Source organism: Carettochelys insculpta, chromosome 2 (genome assembly GCF_033958435.1).
Source record: "Carettochelys insculpta isolate YL-2023 chromosome 2, ASM3395843v1, whole genome shotgun sequence".
Lineage (NCBI taxonomy): Eukaryota > Metazoa > Chordata > Testudines > Carettochelyidae > Carettochelys > Carettochelys insculpta.
This window is the reverse complement of record NC_134138.1, coordinates 132,370,339-132,387,044: the sequence shown is the minus strand read 5'-3', so window position 1 is coordinate 132,387,044 and position 16,706 is coordinate 132,370,339. Positions and strand designations below refer to the sequence as shown.

The following is a 16,706-nucleotide window of genomic DNA, read 5'->3' as shown; positions in this document are numbered from 1 at the left end:
GCAGCAACTGGATTTGGAAGACTATGCTTTTGTCAGTATAATATTCAATAGTTTTATAGAGGTAAAAAGACACGGTGACTGCCCCAAAGAACTTTTAAGTTAAAAATAAAAATTGTTTTTCAACATCCACATGCTACTACAGGTTGAGCCTCTATCATCTGGCACACTCATCTGGCTACATCTGTAATGAAGCATGATTTTAGTTAGCCAGGTGACTACTTTTCATGGGAGTGGCCACATTTCCTGTGGTCACACAGAGTTTGTTTACAGCCACCAGTCCTGGCTCTTAGTGATCTGTGCTGTTGTTTAGCCATAATTTATCCCTCCATGTCTTCTAAGAGCCCAATAAGCACCGGAAGTGTTGGTAATGAGCTAGACAATATTGGCCTCCCTTGGTCCTGCAAATTCTCTCATTTGGCACCAGTCAGGTCCCATGGGTGCTGGCCTAGAGGTTCAACATGTACTTGTAAAGTTTTTCTTAGTATAAGTAATCTAAGGCTTAGTGCATTGTATCCAGGCAGGAACTTACTCATTCAGCAGTTCACAATTTACTTCTACCTTACAACTTGTGCCAATATCCAGCTTTCAGGGAAAAGAAATGGATTTCAATTTTCTTTGGATTTGACTGACTTTTTTTTTTTCATAGCCCCTTGAGCTAAATCTAGCATCATCTGATGACAAAACCAGGGTGCACATGATTTAAGTCTGTTGGTGAGAAATAATCCCAGTTGCGTAAGAAATGTACGCTTCTCTCCCTGTGCTTTTTGCTGTTTTTATAACTTTCCTGGGAAACTAGGGATGAAGTTCCTCAGCCCTACCCATCTGATCCATATCGACTGACCCTGCTTCTGTGCATTGGTGTTCTGACTTGGCTTGTTAGCCTGTGCAAGTGTACAGGTTCCACCCTTGTAGTTATTGCAAGAATAGGAGCTGTATCTTCAGTACTATTTCTTTATCATGTCATTCATTAGCCAAACATTGTGTGAAATGTAATTGAGCCTTTAGTATAATGGGTAATTTTCCTGGATTGACTTATAATCGAAAAAATTGTTGCTATTGGATGTGCTAATTTGTTTTATTTTTCCCCAGATGTAATGCAGCACACATCAGTCCATAAAAAACATAATGGGAAAAGTCCTGTTGCCAAGTAGGTATTAAGGTTTACAAAACTCATGTCAGACTTGAAAGTAAAACATGGATTTATTTAAGTTATTAGTTGCTTGAAACTCTAGGTATATGCAAGTTTCTCTTAGGATCAAGGATTTTTCAAATTGGTGTAAAGTACATTTTGTTTAATATTAACAGTTTTTAAGACGAAAGGAGTTCAGTTGGAAGACATCCCTGGCATATTCTCCGTAAAGTGTGCACACGGGTGTGTGTGGTGGGATTTTTAATGTAGGTTCCTCACGTATGTCAGGTGACCCCATAAATAACTTTTCCAAAAGTAATCTGTGTTGTTCGGTGGTATACCTTCGGAATGAGATTTGAAAGCTGACAAGATGGTTCCAAAGAATTTTTGGTCTGTTTTACAAAAAGTGATATCATTATCCAGGGATCATATGGAACAGCATAACCACAAATTAGCTTTTCTTTTTCTCCACGATTAGGTCATTTCCCAGTAGCAGCCAAGTCTGTTAGCAGAAATGCTTCATACCTTTTCTGCTGTATATCAAACCTGTTGAATATTTATGTAATTGACATAGAGGAGTCCATGCACCCCTCCTGTTTTGCATTAATTCCTCATATTGTTGAACCTTTCTACCTATGTAGCTTTTCAAATTTTCCTATGGAGAAAATAGTTACCAACTTCTTACAGTTGTCCATCAGCTGAAGCACTGAAGTCTTCTTATGGTCATAAATGGACACTTATTGCCAACACAGTTGAAGCAAATCTTAGACATGGTTCCCATGTATATTTTAGTAACTGAATTATTAATGAAGGCTAACGATAATTCTATCCAGAAATTTTGCAGAAGGCTTTTTGAATGTCCATACTACATAAGGTCAGTGGTCCATCTAGCCCTGTGTTCTGTTTTCCAGTAGTGACCAATGCCAGATGTTTCAGAGGGAAATGAACAAGACATTTGATTAATCCATCCCCAGTTGTCTAGCCCCAGCTTCAGGCAGATAGAGGTTTAGGAACCACTGGAGCACGGGATTGCATCCTGGACTATCTTGGCTAATAGCCATTAAGGGCACTATCCTCCATGAACTCATCTTGGTCTTTTTTTGGATGCAGTTACCTTTTCGGCCTTCACAGCATTCCCTGGTAGTGAATTCTATAGGTTGACTGCATTGCATAAGGTAGTGCTTTCTTATGCTTGCTTTAAACCTGCTTCCTGTATATTTCATTAAATGCCCTCTTGTTCTTTTATCAGTTGAAGGGGGTAAGTGCCCTCCCCTATGCATTTTCTTTGCACCATTCATTATTTTATAGACTCCTATCATATCCCTCTTCTCATCAGTCATTTCTTTTCCAAGCTGAACTGTCCCAGTCTTTTTAATTTTGTCTTTACCGCTCATAATTTTTGTTGCTGTTCTCTGTTACTTCTCATACAATATGTTTGGGGTGACCAGAACTACACACAATATTTGAGCTGCAGGTTTATTAGATTTATATAGTGGCATTATGATATTTGTCATGTCTCTTTTCTGATGGTTCCTAACATCATTAACTGTGCGCTGATCGGATGTTTTCAGAGAACTATCCATGATGCCACTCAAGATCATGGAGTTAATAGCTATTTTTGACCCCACTCATTTTATATACGTATTATGGTTGTTTTCTAATGTGCATTACTTTGCATTTTTCAATATTGAATTTCTTCTGCCGTTTTGTCACATGGTGTTGTACAGTTACAAAGGAACCTCAGTCTGCTTCAGACTCACATAATTACTCAAGACAGCTATCATTTGCCACCTCAGTTAGCCCTTCATCCAGCTCATTTATGGATACATTGAACACCACGGGTCCAAATGCAGATCCTGGAGGGATCCTGCTATTCACCTCTCTCCAATATGAAAACTGAACATTCATTCCTACCCTTTGCTTCCTGTCTTTTTAACCAATATTTAATACAGAAAAGGACCTTCTGTAACATCATATTAGCTTACGAGCCTTTAGTGAGGGATCTTGTTGAAGGTTTTCTGAAAGTCTGTGTGTGCTCTAGTCCACCTGTTACTTCCTCAAAAAATTCTAATAGATGGGTGATTTTCTTTTACAAGCTATCTTGTTCCCCTGCAGCATATCATGTTCTTCTAGGTGTCTGATAATTGTTCTTTACTATATTTTCAACCAGTTTCCCTGATAGTGAATTTAGGCTTGCTGGCGTGCAGTTGCCAGGATTGCCTTTAGAGCCTTTTAAACTTGTGTCATGTTATCTATGCTCCAGTCATCAGCACAAAGTCTCTTTTAAGCAATTAGATTATATACTGCAGATATTCAGTTTAATATATGAATTCATTCAGAACTCTTTGGTGACTACCATCTGGTCCTGGTGACTTGAATTTTTCAGTTAGTTTTATTGATAATTCAGACTGAGATAGTTGCCCATTTTTGTCATCTAAAATAATGCAGATACAGGCATCACTCCAACATCCTCTGCAGTGAAGGCCAATGCAAGAATTAATTTATCTTCTCTGCAATGGCCTAGTTCTCCATAAGTGTTCCTTCAGCACTTCAATATCTAGCGGCCCCATGGACTCTGTGGCAGAATTCCTGCTTCTCGTGTACCTTTGTCCCCCTCTCCACCCTTAGATTTTTGTTTCTCTAGCTCAAGGATTCCCAGCCTACAGGTCGGGACCCAAACATGGGTCACGATTAGATTTTTCTAAGGGTCTCTGGCTGGGCTCTTAAGGAGCCATATGCAGCCACTTGACTCCTCCTCAGCTCCCAGTCCCTGCCCTGCAGTGCTGAAATGGAACTCAGTTTAACTGGTTTAACAGCCAACAGGAGGGATCCTGCCCTTAAACCAATTAAACTGAGTGCCATTTAAGCCTGCAGGGCAGGGAACTACCCTGCTGCAGATGAGGGGAAGGGAGTAGGAGGACTGGGGAGAGCTGGGCAGAGAAGGAGGCAGTCCAGTGAAGGAACAGTGGGGGGTCAGCAGCGGCAGCTTGGAACTCCCCTGTGAAGGTACGTGGGAGGGCTGGGGTGGCTGAGACAGGTTCGAGTGGGTAGGGTGAGGGGGAGGGTGCTGAGGGCCATTCAAGGGTCCATGCCTCCACTTGCTCCCACCATGCTGCTGTGGGATCCCCTACCCCCTTACCTGGGATCCTGCAGTTGGTGCTGCTGTCCAGGGCTAAGCACCCCAGCCAACTCTCAGCTGCAGGGCTGCCAGGGTCCCTGCCCGTTGCCCCAGTTTTTGGAAATCTTATGCAGGACAGGCAGCCCTAGCTGGGGATCGTGCGGGTGGGGCTGCCTGTCCTGCATAAGAGTCTCAAAAATCTGTCAGTCCTAGTTGAGAGGGGTTTAAGACTGGGAGGGGTGGGAATGGGGGGTGTTTTGTGGTTAAGGGTGGGGGCAGGGATATGTGTGTTTTCCCAGGGGAGAGTCTCCTCTCTCCCTTTTCCCCCCACCTTCCCTGATTTTGAATTGTCTTGGGTCACAAGGTCTTCCTGAATTGGCCCCTTCTTGAGAAGATTGGGAACTGATGAATTGCTCTTCATTTATTTTCATGGCCTTCACTATTATACTTGACTTCCCAGAATTCATGTTTCTTTTTTTCTTCATAGGATTTAATTTCCATTGTTAAAGGATCTTTTTGCCTAAACCAGTATTTCAGAATCAATGGTTGCTTGGCCTAGTCATGTAGGGAGTAGTATATTTCCAGTCCTATTGATAAAACATACCAGGGGTCCATCTTTTGGTTCTTTGTGAATAGTAGCAGTCTGAAACTTGTGGTGTTCTATCCACAAGCTGATGAATCCTTCTCTTCTCTGACATCTGTTAGTTATTGTCAAGTGAGGGACGGTCTGAACTTCTCCCTCTTTGCAATAACCAAGCAGCTAAGACAGGGACAGGAGTAACCTCCTATTCTAAAATATCCCTTCCACTCATTCCTCCACCGTCCCACTGCCCACATTTTGTACCCTCATATGAACAACATGAAGTCCTGTGGCATCTTATAGGCTAACAGATATTTTGGAACGTAAGCTTTCGTGGGCCCACGATGACGTGCATCTGACAAAGTGGGTGTTTGCCCACGAAAGTTTATGCTCCATAAATCTCTTGGTCTGTAAGGTGCCACAGGATTTCTCTTTGTTTGTGTAGATACAAACTAATGTAGTTGCCCCTTTTGACACTTACCCTCGTATGGATGATTTCAATCTCTGTCTTTTAGATGTTCAAATATGAATGGAATCTTCTAAATAAAATAAGTTTGGTCAGTTCTTAACGTACTTGGTCATATAAATCTGGTTTAATTCCTTGGTCAGGAAAAGTGTCTCTTTGGAATAGTGTATGTCCACTGTAGAGAAGTTTATGTAGCACCTTTTTGCACATTCTGGTGTAAGTACTACCATCACTCTCTTGTTTGGAAAAATCACAAATGTATTTAAAGAAAAGAGGTTAGGAATCTGAAATAAAGACCCAAATAGTCTTATAGCTTACTTGATGACATTTGAAAAGCAATAAGGAGCACTTGGAAAACGGTTCCTATCCCTAGGCTTTATCAGCTGACTTTTTATCAGAAGTTCCAAACTATTCTCGTGCGTCGCATGAAAGGGTTAGTTGTGGACGTTTCAGTGTGGCTTTTTCAAGACTTGAGTTCTGATCAAGGTTTATTGAAACTGTTTCCTGAGGATTCTTTGAACTATCTTTAAATCTTTTCCTCTAATATCTTCCAGGGGTCCATGGTGATGAGCAACCAAAACTCTCTAGTATCCCTTTCACTTTGGAATGCACTAGAATGCCACCACCCCAGGAATGAAATAGGGGTTTTGGGTTTGGGGTATTTTTGTTTGTATTGTATTGTATTGTTATCACAACGCTGGCCAAGAAAAAATTGATTTTAAAATGTATTTATGAACAGTATTTTGCTATGATATTTGTCTCTTAAATTTTGACACTATTTACTGTTTTATTTCGTAGACAATGGTGGGGCATGTCTGTGGATGACAGATGAAGGATAGATATATAGAGACCATAAGGCCTCTAAGGCCTAGTGACCTCCATCAGAAATCTTGTTGCAAGAGTCCATGTTGACAAACGTCTATACATTGTTACAAATCAATTGGACTGGCTGTTGCCAACTTTGATTTGAGTAAAAGGCATTGAGGCCCCAAGTAAATGTCAAACAATAGTTTAGACTTCCCAATGCTCTTCAAAAGTAGCTAGTGTGAGGAAAGAGAATATTACAACCAGATAGTTTTAAATATGCTGCTTGATTGAAGTGAAGAGCACAAAAATGTCTTTGGAGAAAAAGTTGTTTAAGGCTAACTTCCTTGTTCCTTTGAATAACAATACATAGTCACGTTTTAATGTCTTTGGAGATCAGAAGAGAGAGAGAAACAAGTTCAAAAAATATAGATCTGAAAAACAATAGCTTTTCAACCACTTGCCCATTTTAAGTATCAAAAAGGAAATGAATTGTGAATAATTTTCATATGGTATTAGCCTGTGTGAAAGTTTATATAGATCCTAAATTTTGTGTAAAAGTAAACGCTCTTTTCTATGTGGTGGGATAATACAGTACAACAGTTTAGGGTGCTTCAGAAGTTAAACTCTCTAATAAGAGTACATTATGCTGCATGTAGATAAGCCAGAACTATACCTACTATGCACAGTAAACCCTCGATTTTTACGGGCCCTAATTTAGCGGACTTCAGGAACAGCGGGCGTCTGCCTGCCTACCCACTCCCCATTGTTCTGCAAGTCTGCTTAATTGGGGCCTGTAAAATCCTAAATACTGCCTCCCCTGCCCCCCCGCCCCCCAAAAAAAAGTAAGGTAACTTACCAGAGCTGCCACCGTTAAGCCCTCCACCATGGCCTGGACTGTCACCACCAGAGCTGCCATGCGCTCCTCCCACCAGGGGTTGGCACATACATGGGCAGACAGCACTCGCATATGCGCCCCACCTCTGGTGGGAGGTGCACGTGGCAGCCCCTCTGGCTGTGTGGCGGGCCAGTCACTCCAGCCTTGCGCAGTGGTGGGACGGCTCCAGCCCCGCCCTGCGGCAGCTCTGGTGAGTCACCAGCATTTTTTTTGGGTGGGGTGGGGGGCTGTGGGAACCCTGGTGGCAGTGGGTGGGCCGTAAACACTCATATTTAATGAACTTCTGGGTTTAATGGACATCCTTCCCCCATTAGTCTGGTCTGTTAAATTGAGGGTTTATTGTAATTGTCTTTTAAATCAACCTTACTTTAGTTAGCTTTCAGCCATTCTTGTTTTTTAATGTAAGTTGTCCACAATAAAAAATTCTACTTAGAAATCTGTTCAGAAGAAAATAGTGGTTCCCCCCACCCCCCATAAAAACACCATCTTCTCAGTATGCTACAAAATTGGGTGTTCTGTTACGGAAATCTCAGCTGTCTTTTCATATTTATGAATTGCTTCTTTCAGCAGCACTAGCAGTACAATATGTTCTTCACTGGATGGCCTTGACATAAAAAACTCTGAACAGAATGGAGTAGTGGACTGGAAGAGAAAAAACTGCACTGTTCAACAGCATCCAGAGCACTGTACAAACTTACTTGACCAGGTATGTGGCTTTTATTTCACGTGGTAGGCAAGGATGTTATCCAGAGCTCAGAATTAAATTTACCTGGAAGTGAAATTATACATAGAAATATTTAAGTTCAGCTTGTTAGTAACTGTATTACTATCATTAACACTCATTTAACTTTTTGTATAAACCTTACTAAGAGCCATCTATTAAATTTACTGACCAATAATTAAAATGTTCTGGTGAGAGACACATGATCGTGAAGGTCAGTGTTGCGTTCAGCTTAGTTTCATACATGAAGCAACTTGCTTTAATGGGCTCTCACTGGAGAGAATTCGAAGTTTGAGGATTATTTTCTTTTACCTAATTGCAAACTTAGCAGCATAAGTTATGTACTGCTTAAATTGGTTCAGCTGATATCACATAAACACTTTATGTCCATTGTGTCGTACCTGCACGATATACAGAAATAAAATGCTATGATCTTTTGCCGAAAAACAATTGTAGGGACACTTATTTGTGGCTATCAGTTGTTTCCAGCCCTTTGATACTTACAGTGCAATTCCCCAGTAACTATTTTAAACAAGAATGATTATGAAAGTGGAAGAACTAAATTGATGGGTAGGCATGGTTGTATCTGAAAAAAATGTAGGTCGTAACCAACACTTGCTATGGCATATATAAATAAATGGGGTTCTATTTTTCATCACACATACAGAGTTGGTTTTGGACAAATACAGCAAAATTACAACCCAAAATAACAGCTTTGCAGGTCCTGCAAAATACACAGTAAACCGTTTCCTTCAAAATGTAACATTTATGGACAATTAATCTGTCAAGAAATAAAACTTAGTGTAGAACCAGGAGACAATAAGTATGAAATATTCTACTACAGCATGTTAAATACCACACACAAATTTAAGGGGAAGTATGATTATACCATGAGGGCAGACTTTGAATTGCCATAACTGACTTTTGACTATTAACGAAGTCTAGAATCTTATTTACAGTTGAGGAGAGTGTAGCTTTATTTTGGTTCACGTACCAGTTTTGAAAGTTTGTGAATAGTAATTGGAAAAGAAGTATCATGAGAGAGCATAGGTACCCTGTTCCTCGTTTACATTGCCCAGTTACCCAAAGTGAGGAAAACTGAAGGTTGCTTCTGAATGTTTCTCCAGTACAAGTGTTGTGTGCATCCAGGTGATGGAGTAGAGTAACTTGCAGCATGCAGACTCTCTACTGAATATTCAGTAACTTTTGTTCAATCATTACACTAGCATCTCTTCTAAGCAGTGTCAGTAGATATAAATATTCTGAATAACTCTACAGATGAGACCATTTCTTTTCAAGGAAATGATTTAGGCTTTGCATGGTGAAACTGTTATAGTTTCACATTTGACAGTAAAGACTTCTGACTTGCTTCTAAAAACTCAAACCAGCTGTTCAGTTCATTCTTCCAAAGATGTGCTGACACTACCTCGGGGGGCGGGAATTGATTTGTACCATTCAATGAAGTCAGACTACATGAACATAGTTCCTGCCATTGTAAATTAAGAGCACGTTATACAGTGCTTTTGGGTTTCTAGAAACATACTTGTTACCATAATACAGTAGTACCTAGGAGCCGCACCCATGAACTACACATGGGGAAAGACTATTTAGCTCTCTGCCACTGAAGAACTTTTAAATTCTGTGTGGACTTTATGCATTTGTACAATACTAGATATGTGTACATTTTGTTTGGTTCTTGTGGTGTTTTATTTTCTGATTACCATCACGGTGTTTTCTCTCTAGCATGCAGGAGAAAAACGGGGCTTATCTGCAATAAGCAAGAAGAAAGGAAAGCTACAACTGGAAAAGTAGGTTTTAATTTCACGTTACTAGTTACTCAGGAACTAAATATAATAATGCAGGCACTCAGTTTAACTGTAAATTAACCACATTTTTACTGAGTGCTTGGTTTCCATTAATATTGAGGTTTGAAGATTTGTACTTTTATTTCCAGCAAGTCTTAAAATTTGATTCCTTCTTTTTGAGTGACTTTTGAAATTAGCTCTGCCTTGATGATATGGGTTTCAAATGGAGTCTATCAAATGTAAGCATGCAAATGCACTTTTTTTTTTAAAACAATTGCATAAAGAGAAGCTTATTTTTCCATGTGAAGAGAAGTTAACATGCAAACCACCTTTGTGATTTGTCGCAAAATTGCAACTTAGCCAAATTTCCACAGAATGAAGGAAGGTCAAAGAAACGGGCTTTGTCTACACTACAGTCTTACATCCACCATGAAACATAGGTTGATTTAAGTCAGCTTTAATTATTGTGGTGGTTGATGCTGCATCCTCCTTATGAGGAGCACTCCCACCAACCGAAGCTGGAGGGAGGGAGTATGGGAGGAGTGTATCAGGGTGCTCAGCTCCGCACAACTCCCCATCAGGAGCCAGGCTGCCTCCTGGGACCTCTTGTCTGGGATCTACCAGGGGCTTCTCACCTTCGGTAAGTAGAGCCAGACCAAGAGAACAGTTGGCAGCAGCCTAAGGCAGGAGTCTGGGTGGCTGGCAAACTTGGAGTGGAGACCCGACAGCTGGAGCTATGAAACTGATCAGAATGATAGCCAACAGGTATGGGGGACATAGTGTCTTCACAGACATAAGCCTTGAGCCCCTTGTCAAGTTGGCTTTATTTTGTCAGCATAGTTACATTGTTACTGAAGTTACATTGGCTGAAGGAGCATTTCAGTCTGCACTCCTCTGTTTTGTTGATAAAAGCTGACTTTGTTTACATCCTGAACAGACATAATATTTCCTTAAAATTAGTGGCTGTAAAATTATCTAGCGCTTGTTAAATTGCCTTCTCTGTCATTGCTAAGTTTACAGTAATTTTCATGAGGATGGACATATTAAGCTAGCTACTACTTCAGATGTTTCTGCAAGCTGGTAGCTTACCAGTGAGAATTAAATCCAGTTGCACTATTTTTGTATTACATTGTATATACATGTAAGTTGAAATCCTATGCCATTTAGCTGTCCAGCACTCTGATGCTTGTAAGTGTCTCGTGTGTGTGTCTCCATTTGCGTTTTGGTTACTTACCTGATGAAACTTTAATGCTAATTCCAACACTCTGCCTGTTTCCTCATCTATATCTTTATTCAGTATATTGAATAATGCTGGTTGAAATTTTGACCTGAGAGATAGATATAGTACTGACTCTGTAAGGTACTGTTTTCACTTACAACAACATTTGAAGTCACAAGTACGTATTCCAGTGTCAGTCAAAGCAATATTATATACCTTTTGTAAAACACTCAGTTGTCTTTACGAAAATGGTCTTCGAAAAATATTCTTAAATTTTACCTACGTAGGGATAAAACAAAGAAAACAGACAGCAGATTGAGCAATAGGATGAATGGAGCTAGAGTTGCAGCAACACAGCACATCCATGCAGTGGCAGCAAAAGGTAAGAAAACAATTCTTAGCTATATAATATAGTACTCCTTATACTAAGGAAATCTGGTAAAACTACCACATCTTTAATCTAGTCCTAGTTTTGAACAACTATTACATGTGTATTTTGAGTGCTCAGGATCCAGAGCCCCTATTTGGTTGTAATAGTTAGGAATTTATTTAATTTAATATTAAATTTAAGACAATTCCAATACTGTTACCTAAAATCAGTAAAATTTTCTACTTCTCTTGTGCCCCTTAGTATCATACACCTTTTCCCTTTCTCCCTATTTGTTTTGGACAAAAAACAGACTTCTGTTAGTATCATATTTGTTAGCTTGTTCCCTTCTGCTGGTTTCCCTGCCTCTTTCTCTAGAATCAAAGGTATTGTAGGGTAGGCATAAACTGCTTAAAACACAAACAGTAGAGTAAAATAAGAACTTCCTAAATCTGCACAAAACAGCAATTTATTGTATTAATATATATCTTAAGAAGAAAGAGTTAATGCTGGTGTCGTAGACCGGTGGTTTTGGTTAGCATATAAGGATTAATAACATGGACGATAGTTCAGTTTGAGGAAGTGAATAGTAGAAGTGCAGAAAGGACTGGAACATTTACTAGTGCTAATCTGCCCGCTGTGTAGCAGCTGTAGGAAAAAATTCTCATTGAATTATACATTTGCTTTTGGGAAGTTTGGTTTATGTCTAAATAGCTTAAATGTCTTGTTTCCTAGTGTACTGTCCAGACTGGAACATTTTTAAATGTTTTAACGAAATTGAGGAACTGCAGAAATAGCAGTACTGCTGAGGGCGTTCTACACAAAAAAAATAAAAATTCTTCACACAGTATATTTATGCAGATTGTATTTATCAGTAAATAAATGTGGGGGCCCCCACAGTCCACTGGCTGCATTGAAGTTAAAGATTGGCCCACATGCATGGACATATCACACATGTACACTGAGGATGGGGTGTGAGGCTTTACCCAAGACTGATACACAAGGAAGGTCTGGACATACAAGGAAGGGCTGGGTCTGGTCTGCCCCAGAAACAGCCTGGGGATTTTCCCCTGTGCAATTTGAGGAAGTGAATAGTAGAAGTAGAGAAAGGACTAGAACATTTACTAATATTAATTTGCTTACTGTGTAGCAGCTGGAGAAAAAAAATGCTCGTTGAATTGTATATATTTGCTTTTGGGTCTGCCTGTCTTGTCTGGGTGAGTGTTTCCTATTTCTGTCAAGTGCAGCATCTGCTGCTGTTTCATCCTAGAACTCATGAGGATCAGAAACAGAGACTCGGCAAATCTCATGGAGAAGGCAGTGAATCTCCAACCAGAGTTCTGCCAGAGATAATCTCTTGTTTTCCACTACCTCCTCCACACTTCTCTGTATATCGATCTCATAAACAGTCAGCTTTGGAGCACTCACAAACACGAGGACAAGCTATCTTCATCCAAAACTGCCCTGGAAAGAGAAGATCTCTTGACCCTGCCACAATTGGGGGACCTGGTATACACGGGTGCAAAGGATTTAAATAAATCCTGGGTAAATCTTGACAGGAGAAGGAGACATACCCTTGCATGCTTCCAGCTCCTCTGACATCAGTTCCAATGGTGAAGGTTTCAGATAAATAGCTCCTGGTAGTCCTATACACTTCTGCAGTCAACAGCCTACCAGTATAATACAGCTCCAGAGGAGCAAAGTGCCATGATGACCAGGGGTTGGATCCCAGAGTGATCTCAGTTCTAGTTTCCCAGGGGACACTTGTGCTCAATCCGATCCCTCATGTTGAGACAGCCTCTATTCTGGGGTGTTACAACAGAAGAAGAGACTGTTACATTGCATGGAGTTGTTCTCTCCTCCCACCAGCCAGCCCTCTTTGTCAACTGATCCATCATCCTAGCACTACTGGTGTCCATAAGCGCTCAAGTCAGCCAGGATTGGTGCAGGATTGGCTATGTCCTGGATATCCGCAAATGGCACTTTTGGAATACACCTAACAGGAAGGTTAGCCTGATCCAACACTTCAACGAGCAATTTCATAATCTTTGCCCAATGAATTAGTTACTTCATTTCTACAAGACAATTTTAAGCAACATAAAGAACTCATTCCCAGGGTGGCTGTGGAGTTGTAGATTCATCTTGGAGACATCCAGGAGCCTCAGCACATTGACAGGGCCCAGAAGTCTTAATGTTCTTGTTGATGGTGAGGGCTACTTATGGACCCAGCAAGGCAGTTTGCCCCACTCCTGCTTCTTAGCCTGTCACCCCAAGAGGGCAGGGAAGAATTGCTTTTTTCCATACAAGTGATGAGTGTTTTTGTTCTCAACCATCTCTTATTAGTGCAGGTGACTACAGAATAATTAAGCAGCAGCACCCAAAAAACTTCTCCCACTGATAAGAGATGCAAGTGGCACAGCGGTCTCTTCCACTTTCCTCCAGTTCTGGCTCTCTCATTACTAGTCTTCCTTGGCCAAATTATAATTTTACTAAATTTATAGAATTTCGGGACCAGGTTACTGAGGAGGGTAGGTCTGGCTTCACAGCCTTAGCAAAGGAAGGCAGTTTGGTAGCCAAAACTTCACTGATCTTGATGACTGGTTTGGGATGAAAAAATTGTGTAAGTCTAGTGGTCAAAAAGTGTTCTGCTCAGCCTTCTGTTTTCTCTGGGTCTGTTGCAATCATGAAAAATCCATTTTGATCCAAGAAGGGTCATAAATCTTATATCTCATTGCAGTGAGATGGTATTTACTTCAAGGTTTAAAGCTGAGTGCTCTCATCAATCAGGTCGCTACCAGTACATCAGTCTACATGTGCATTTTTCCCTTCTCAGCCACATGGCCTCAGGACCACGTAACACTGTTCACCAAGCCACATGGCCTCAGGGCCATGTGACACTGTTTACCAAGCTTCATTTTCACTGCCTACAAGCCCTTTTTGGATGAGCACATGGGAAGAAACCAGACAACAGCCAGCAAAGTAACAATTCTGCCCAGTTTTAAACTTCTGTACTGCAGACGAAACCATAGAAAGCTGATAGAAATCCTTTCCTCACACTGGTTCGCAGTGCATCATTGTCACTTCCCCCTTGGGCTGTGTTGCTCACATGGGCGATCATATAGCAAAAAACATCTGTACCCTATAGAAATCCAGTATGTGTATTGATTTACGACAGCTCTGGACGGGTAGATTAGTATTTCTTCCTTCCTCTCTTCCTGTCCAGATGTGTCCAAGTGACAGTGGCAATTTTGTATACACGGGCAGGGGGAGCAAGATTTCTCCCCTGAGCATAGAAGCAGTCACCTTCTGGAATTGGTGAATCATTCATCACATAAACCTGTTAGCAGCCTATGATGCAAAAATTCATTAATAGATTGCCCAAACAGGCCTTTTTTTTCCCCCCCACAGATCTCACATGGAATTTTGAATCTCTTATTCTCAGTGATGTCTTTGTCTAGTGGAAGATACTGAACTAGGTCTGTCTCACGTTGTGGGTAAAAAGGACACTTCCTCTGTACTGCTTCAGAGCAGCCCTGGGACCCTTCTGGTGTTGTGGAAAGGTTTCCTGAGGTATGCCTCCCATCTCACTCTTTCCATTGATAACACGCGTTTCAGCAGACTTTTGTAGAACAGCTCAAATCATCTTTATTGTGGCCAAGTCATTTCTGGTTTACAGATCTGCTGAGGGTCCTTGTTCAAGCATCCATGAATATCCCCACATTTTGCTGGACCTTTTAACACAGTGCAGGTTCAAGTGTCTCAGTCTGGGGCCATTGCAGCTCAGGGCCTGGTGTGTGGTGTGCTTTGGAAATAGTGTACAAATTACAAGAAGGGGCCATCTGTTTTCATCAAAGCAGGAGACTGTTCAAGAAGCTCTTTCAGCAAAAAGAAAGTTTTTCTTCTTCTGGGATCACTAGAGCAACTTATCAGGGATCCAGTGGCTACTGGAGACTCAAAAGTATCTACTTTCCCTTAAGTATTCAAGTCTCATCCTTAAATCTCAGTGCATTTTGCACATCATCAGGGCTTTTGGTTCTCAGGTGCATAATCATGTAATCTTCATTTATTTTACCACAAGTAGATTTTGAATAGGAATTCTCATATCCTTTTCTCCATTGGTAAATTTCACATCTCATTGGGATCTCAATATCATTCTTTTCTCTTGCTCTATCTCCCGCTTCGAATCATGAAACTGGAAGGGGCGTCCAGTCCACTGCACTCAAGGCAGCCCTAAGTATTTAGACCATTTGTGACAGGCATTTGTGCAATCTTCATTTATGAGGTTAGACAATCTCTGTTGACAATAGTGACAACTGACAGGAAGCTTTTCCTAATGTCCAAACTAAACCACCCTTGCTTCAATTTAAGTTCATTGTTTCTTGTCTTATCCTTAGAGGTTAGTGAGAACAAGGTTTCTCACTTCTCCTTGTAGCCTTTTTGTATACTTGAAAACTGTTATGGCCTTTCTGTCTTCTCTTCTCCGGAGCAAGCAAACACACAACCTTATCAGTCTTCCTTCATAGGTAGTGTTTGAGACGTTTTTAAATCAATTTTATTTTGGGGTGGACAGTAAGCAGCCTACAGGTTGGAGGTGGCTCACCAGATTTGGCCTTCAGTGGGTCATCTGACTCTTCATTCATTTATTTACCTGAGAGTCTGCAGGTATGGCCACTCACATTGTGCTGGCTGTGGTTTGCCATTCCTGTCCAACAGAGTCCGTTTCCCATAGCTCCCATTGCCTGGGAATAGCAAACTGCAGCCAACAGGCACTGAGAGCGGCACTGTTCCCTCCTACTTTTTTCCATCCGTGTGCAGAATAAATTTTGTGCACCAAGGCACATACAGGTGTCCACCACTAATAGAAATACATGCTGCTGACTGGAGATTCTCTGTGAATCAGCTGGGCAGCATTTGAATCTTTCCTGGGTGGCTGCCTATGCACTTAGCTTACAGGGAACACTGGTTCTAGGGGAGACATGCAGATGCTGGTGAACATTTCAATGGGCTTTTCATGTACCAAACAAAGAAGAAACTTCCCATCCTGCTCCAAAGCATTTGTGGACAGTGATTGCCAGGGTGACTCGCTTGCTGTCATGATAGACTAACTCAGATGTGCCTTTCCACTTATTTCCCCTCCTACCGTGTGTCTTTAGGAAAGATCTGTCATGACAGGGCTGTCATGTCATTCAGATAGCACCTAGTATTCTGACAAAGTGAGCTCTAGGTCCTTTCAGGATTCTGCCTCTATCTTGTAATAGAGGAAGATGACAAAGTCAAACACGCCCATGGGCCCACACTGCCTTTTATGTCCTCAGATTGGAGCATGAGGAAGACAACTTTTTGTGTGTTTACCAGTGGACACTGCTTGTTGATAAACTCTGGTGCGTGATGTACTTTCATACATGTGTGGTATACAGTTAGAAATCTGCCATCCTGAGGAATCGTTGTTTTCTTCCAGAGGCAGCGACTTTAAACTACTGGTTTTCAAGAACTTTTATTACATACATTATAATCTTTTGAAAGATACATTTTATAGAAATTAAACAGTTCATGCTGGTAAGCTATAATGTGCTGATTGCTAACTGAAGACTCCACTGTT

The 16,706-nt window shown here is 41.0% G+C and overlaps 1 protein-coding gene across 7 annotated transcripts in view; it reads left to right on the top strand.

The window, feature by feature from the left end:
• ZCCHC2 (zinc finger CCHC-type containing 2) overlaps nt 1–16,706 on the top strand; it is a 78,149-nt gene that overhangs the window by 44,177 nt on the left and 17,266 nt on the right. For 4 of the 7 annotated variants that reach the window (XM_074987787.1, XM_074987782.1, XM_074987785.1 and 1 more), the window contains 4 exons: nt 1,090–1,147; nt 7,563–7,701; nt 9,460–9,524; nt 11,028–11,122. In XM_074987787.1, coding sequence (XP_074843888.1) covers nt 1,090–1,147; nt 7,563–7,701; nt 9,460–9,524; nt 11,028–11,122 — 357 coding nt within the window. The remainder of the gene's footprint in view (nt 1–1,089; nt 1,148–7,562; nt 7,702–9,459; nt 9,525–11,027; nt 11,123–16,706) is intronic. The other 3 variants (XM_074987784.1, XM_074987786.1, XM_074987783.1) reach the window with 1 other exon arrangement.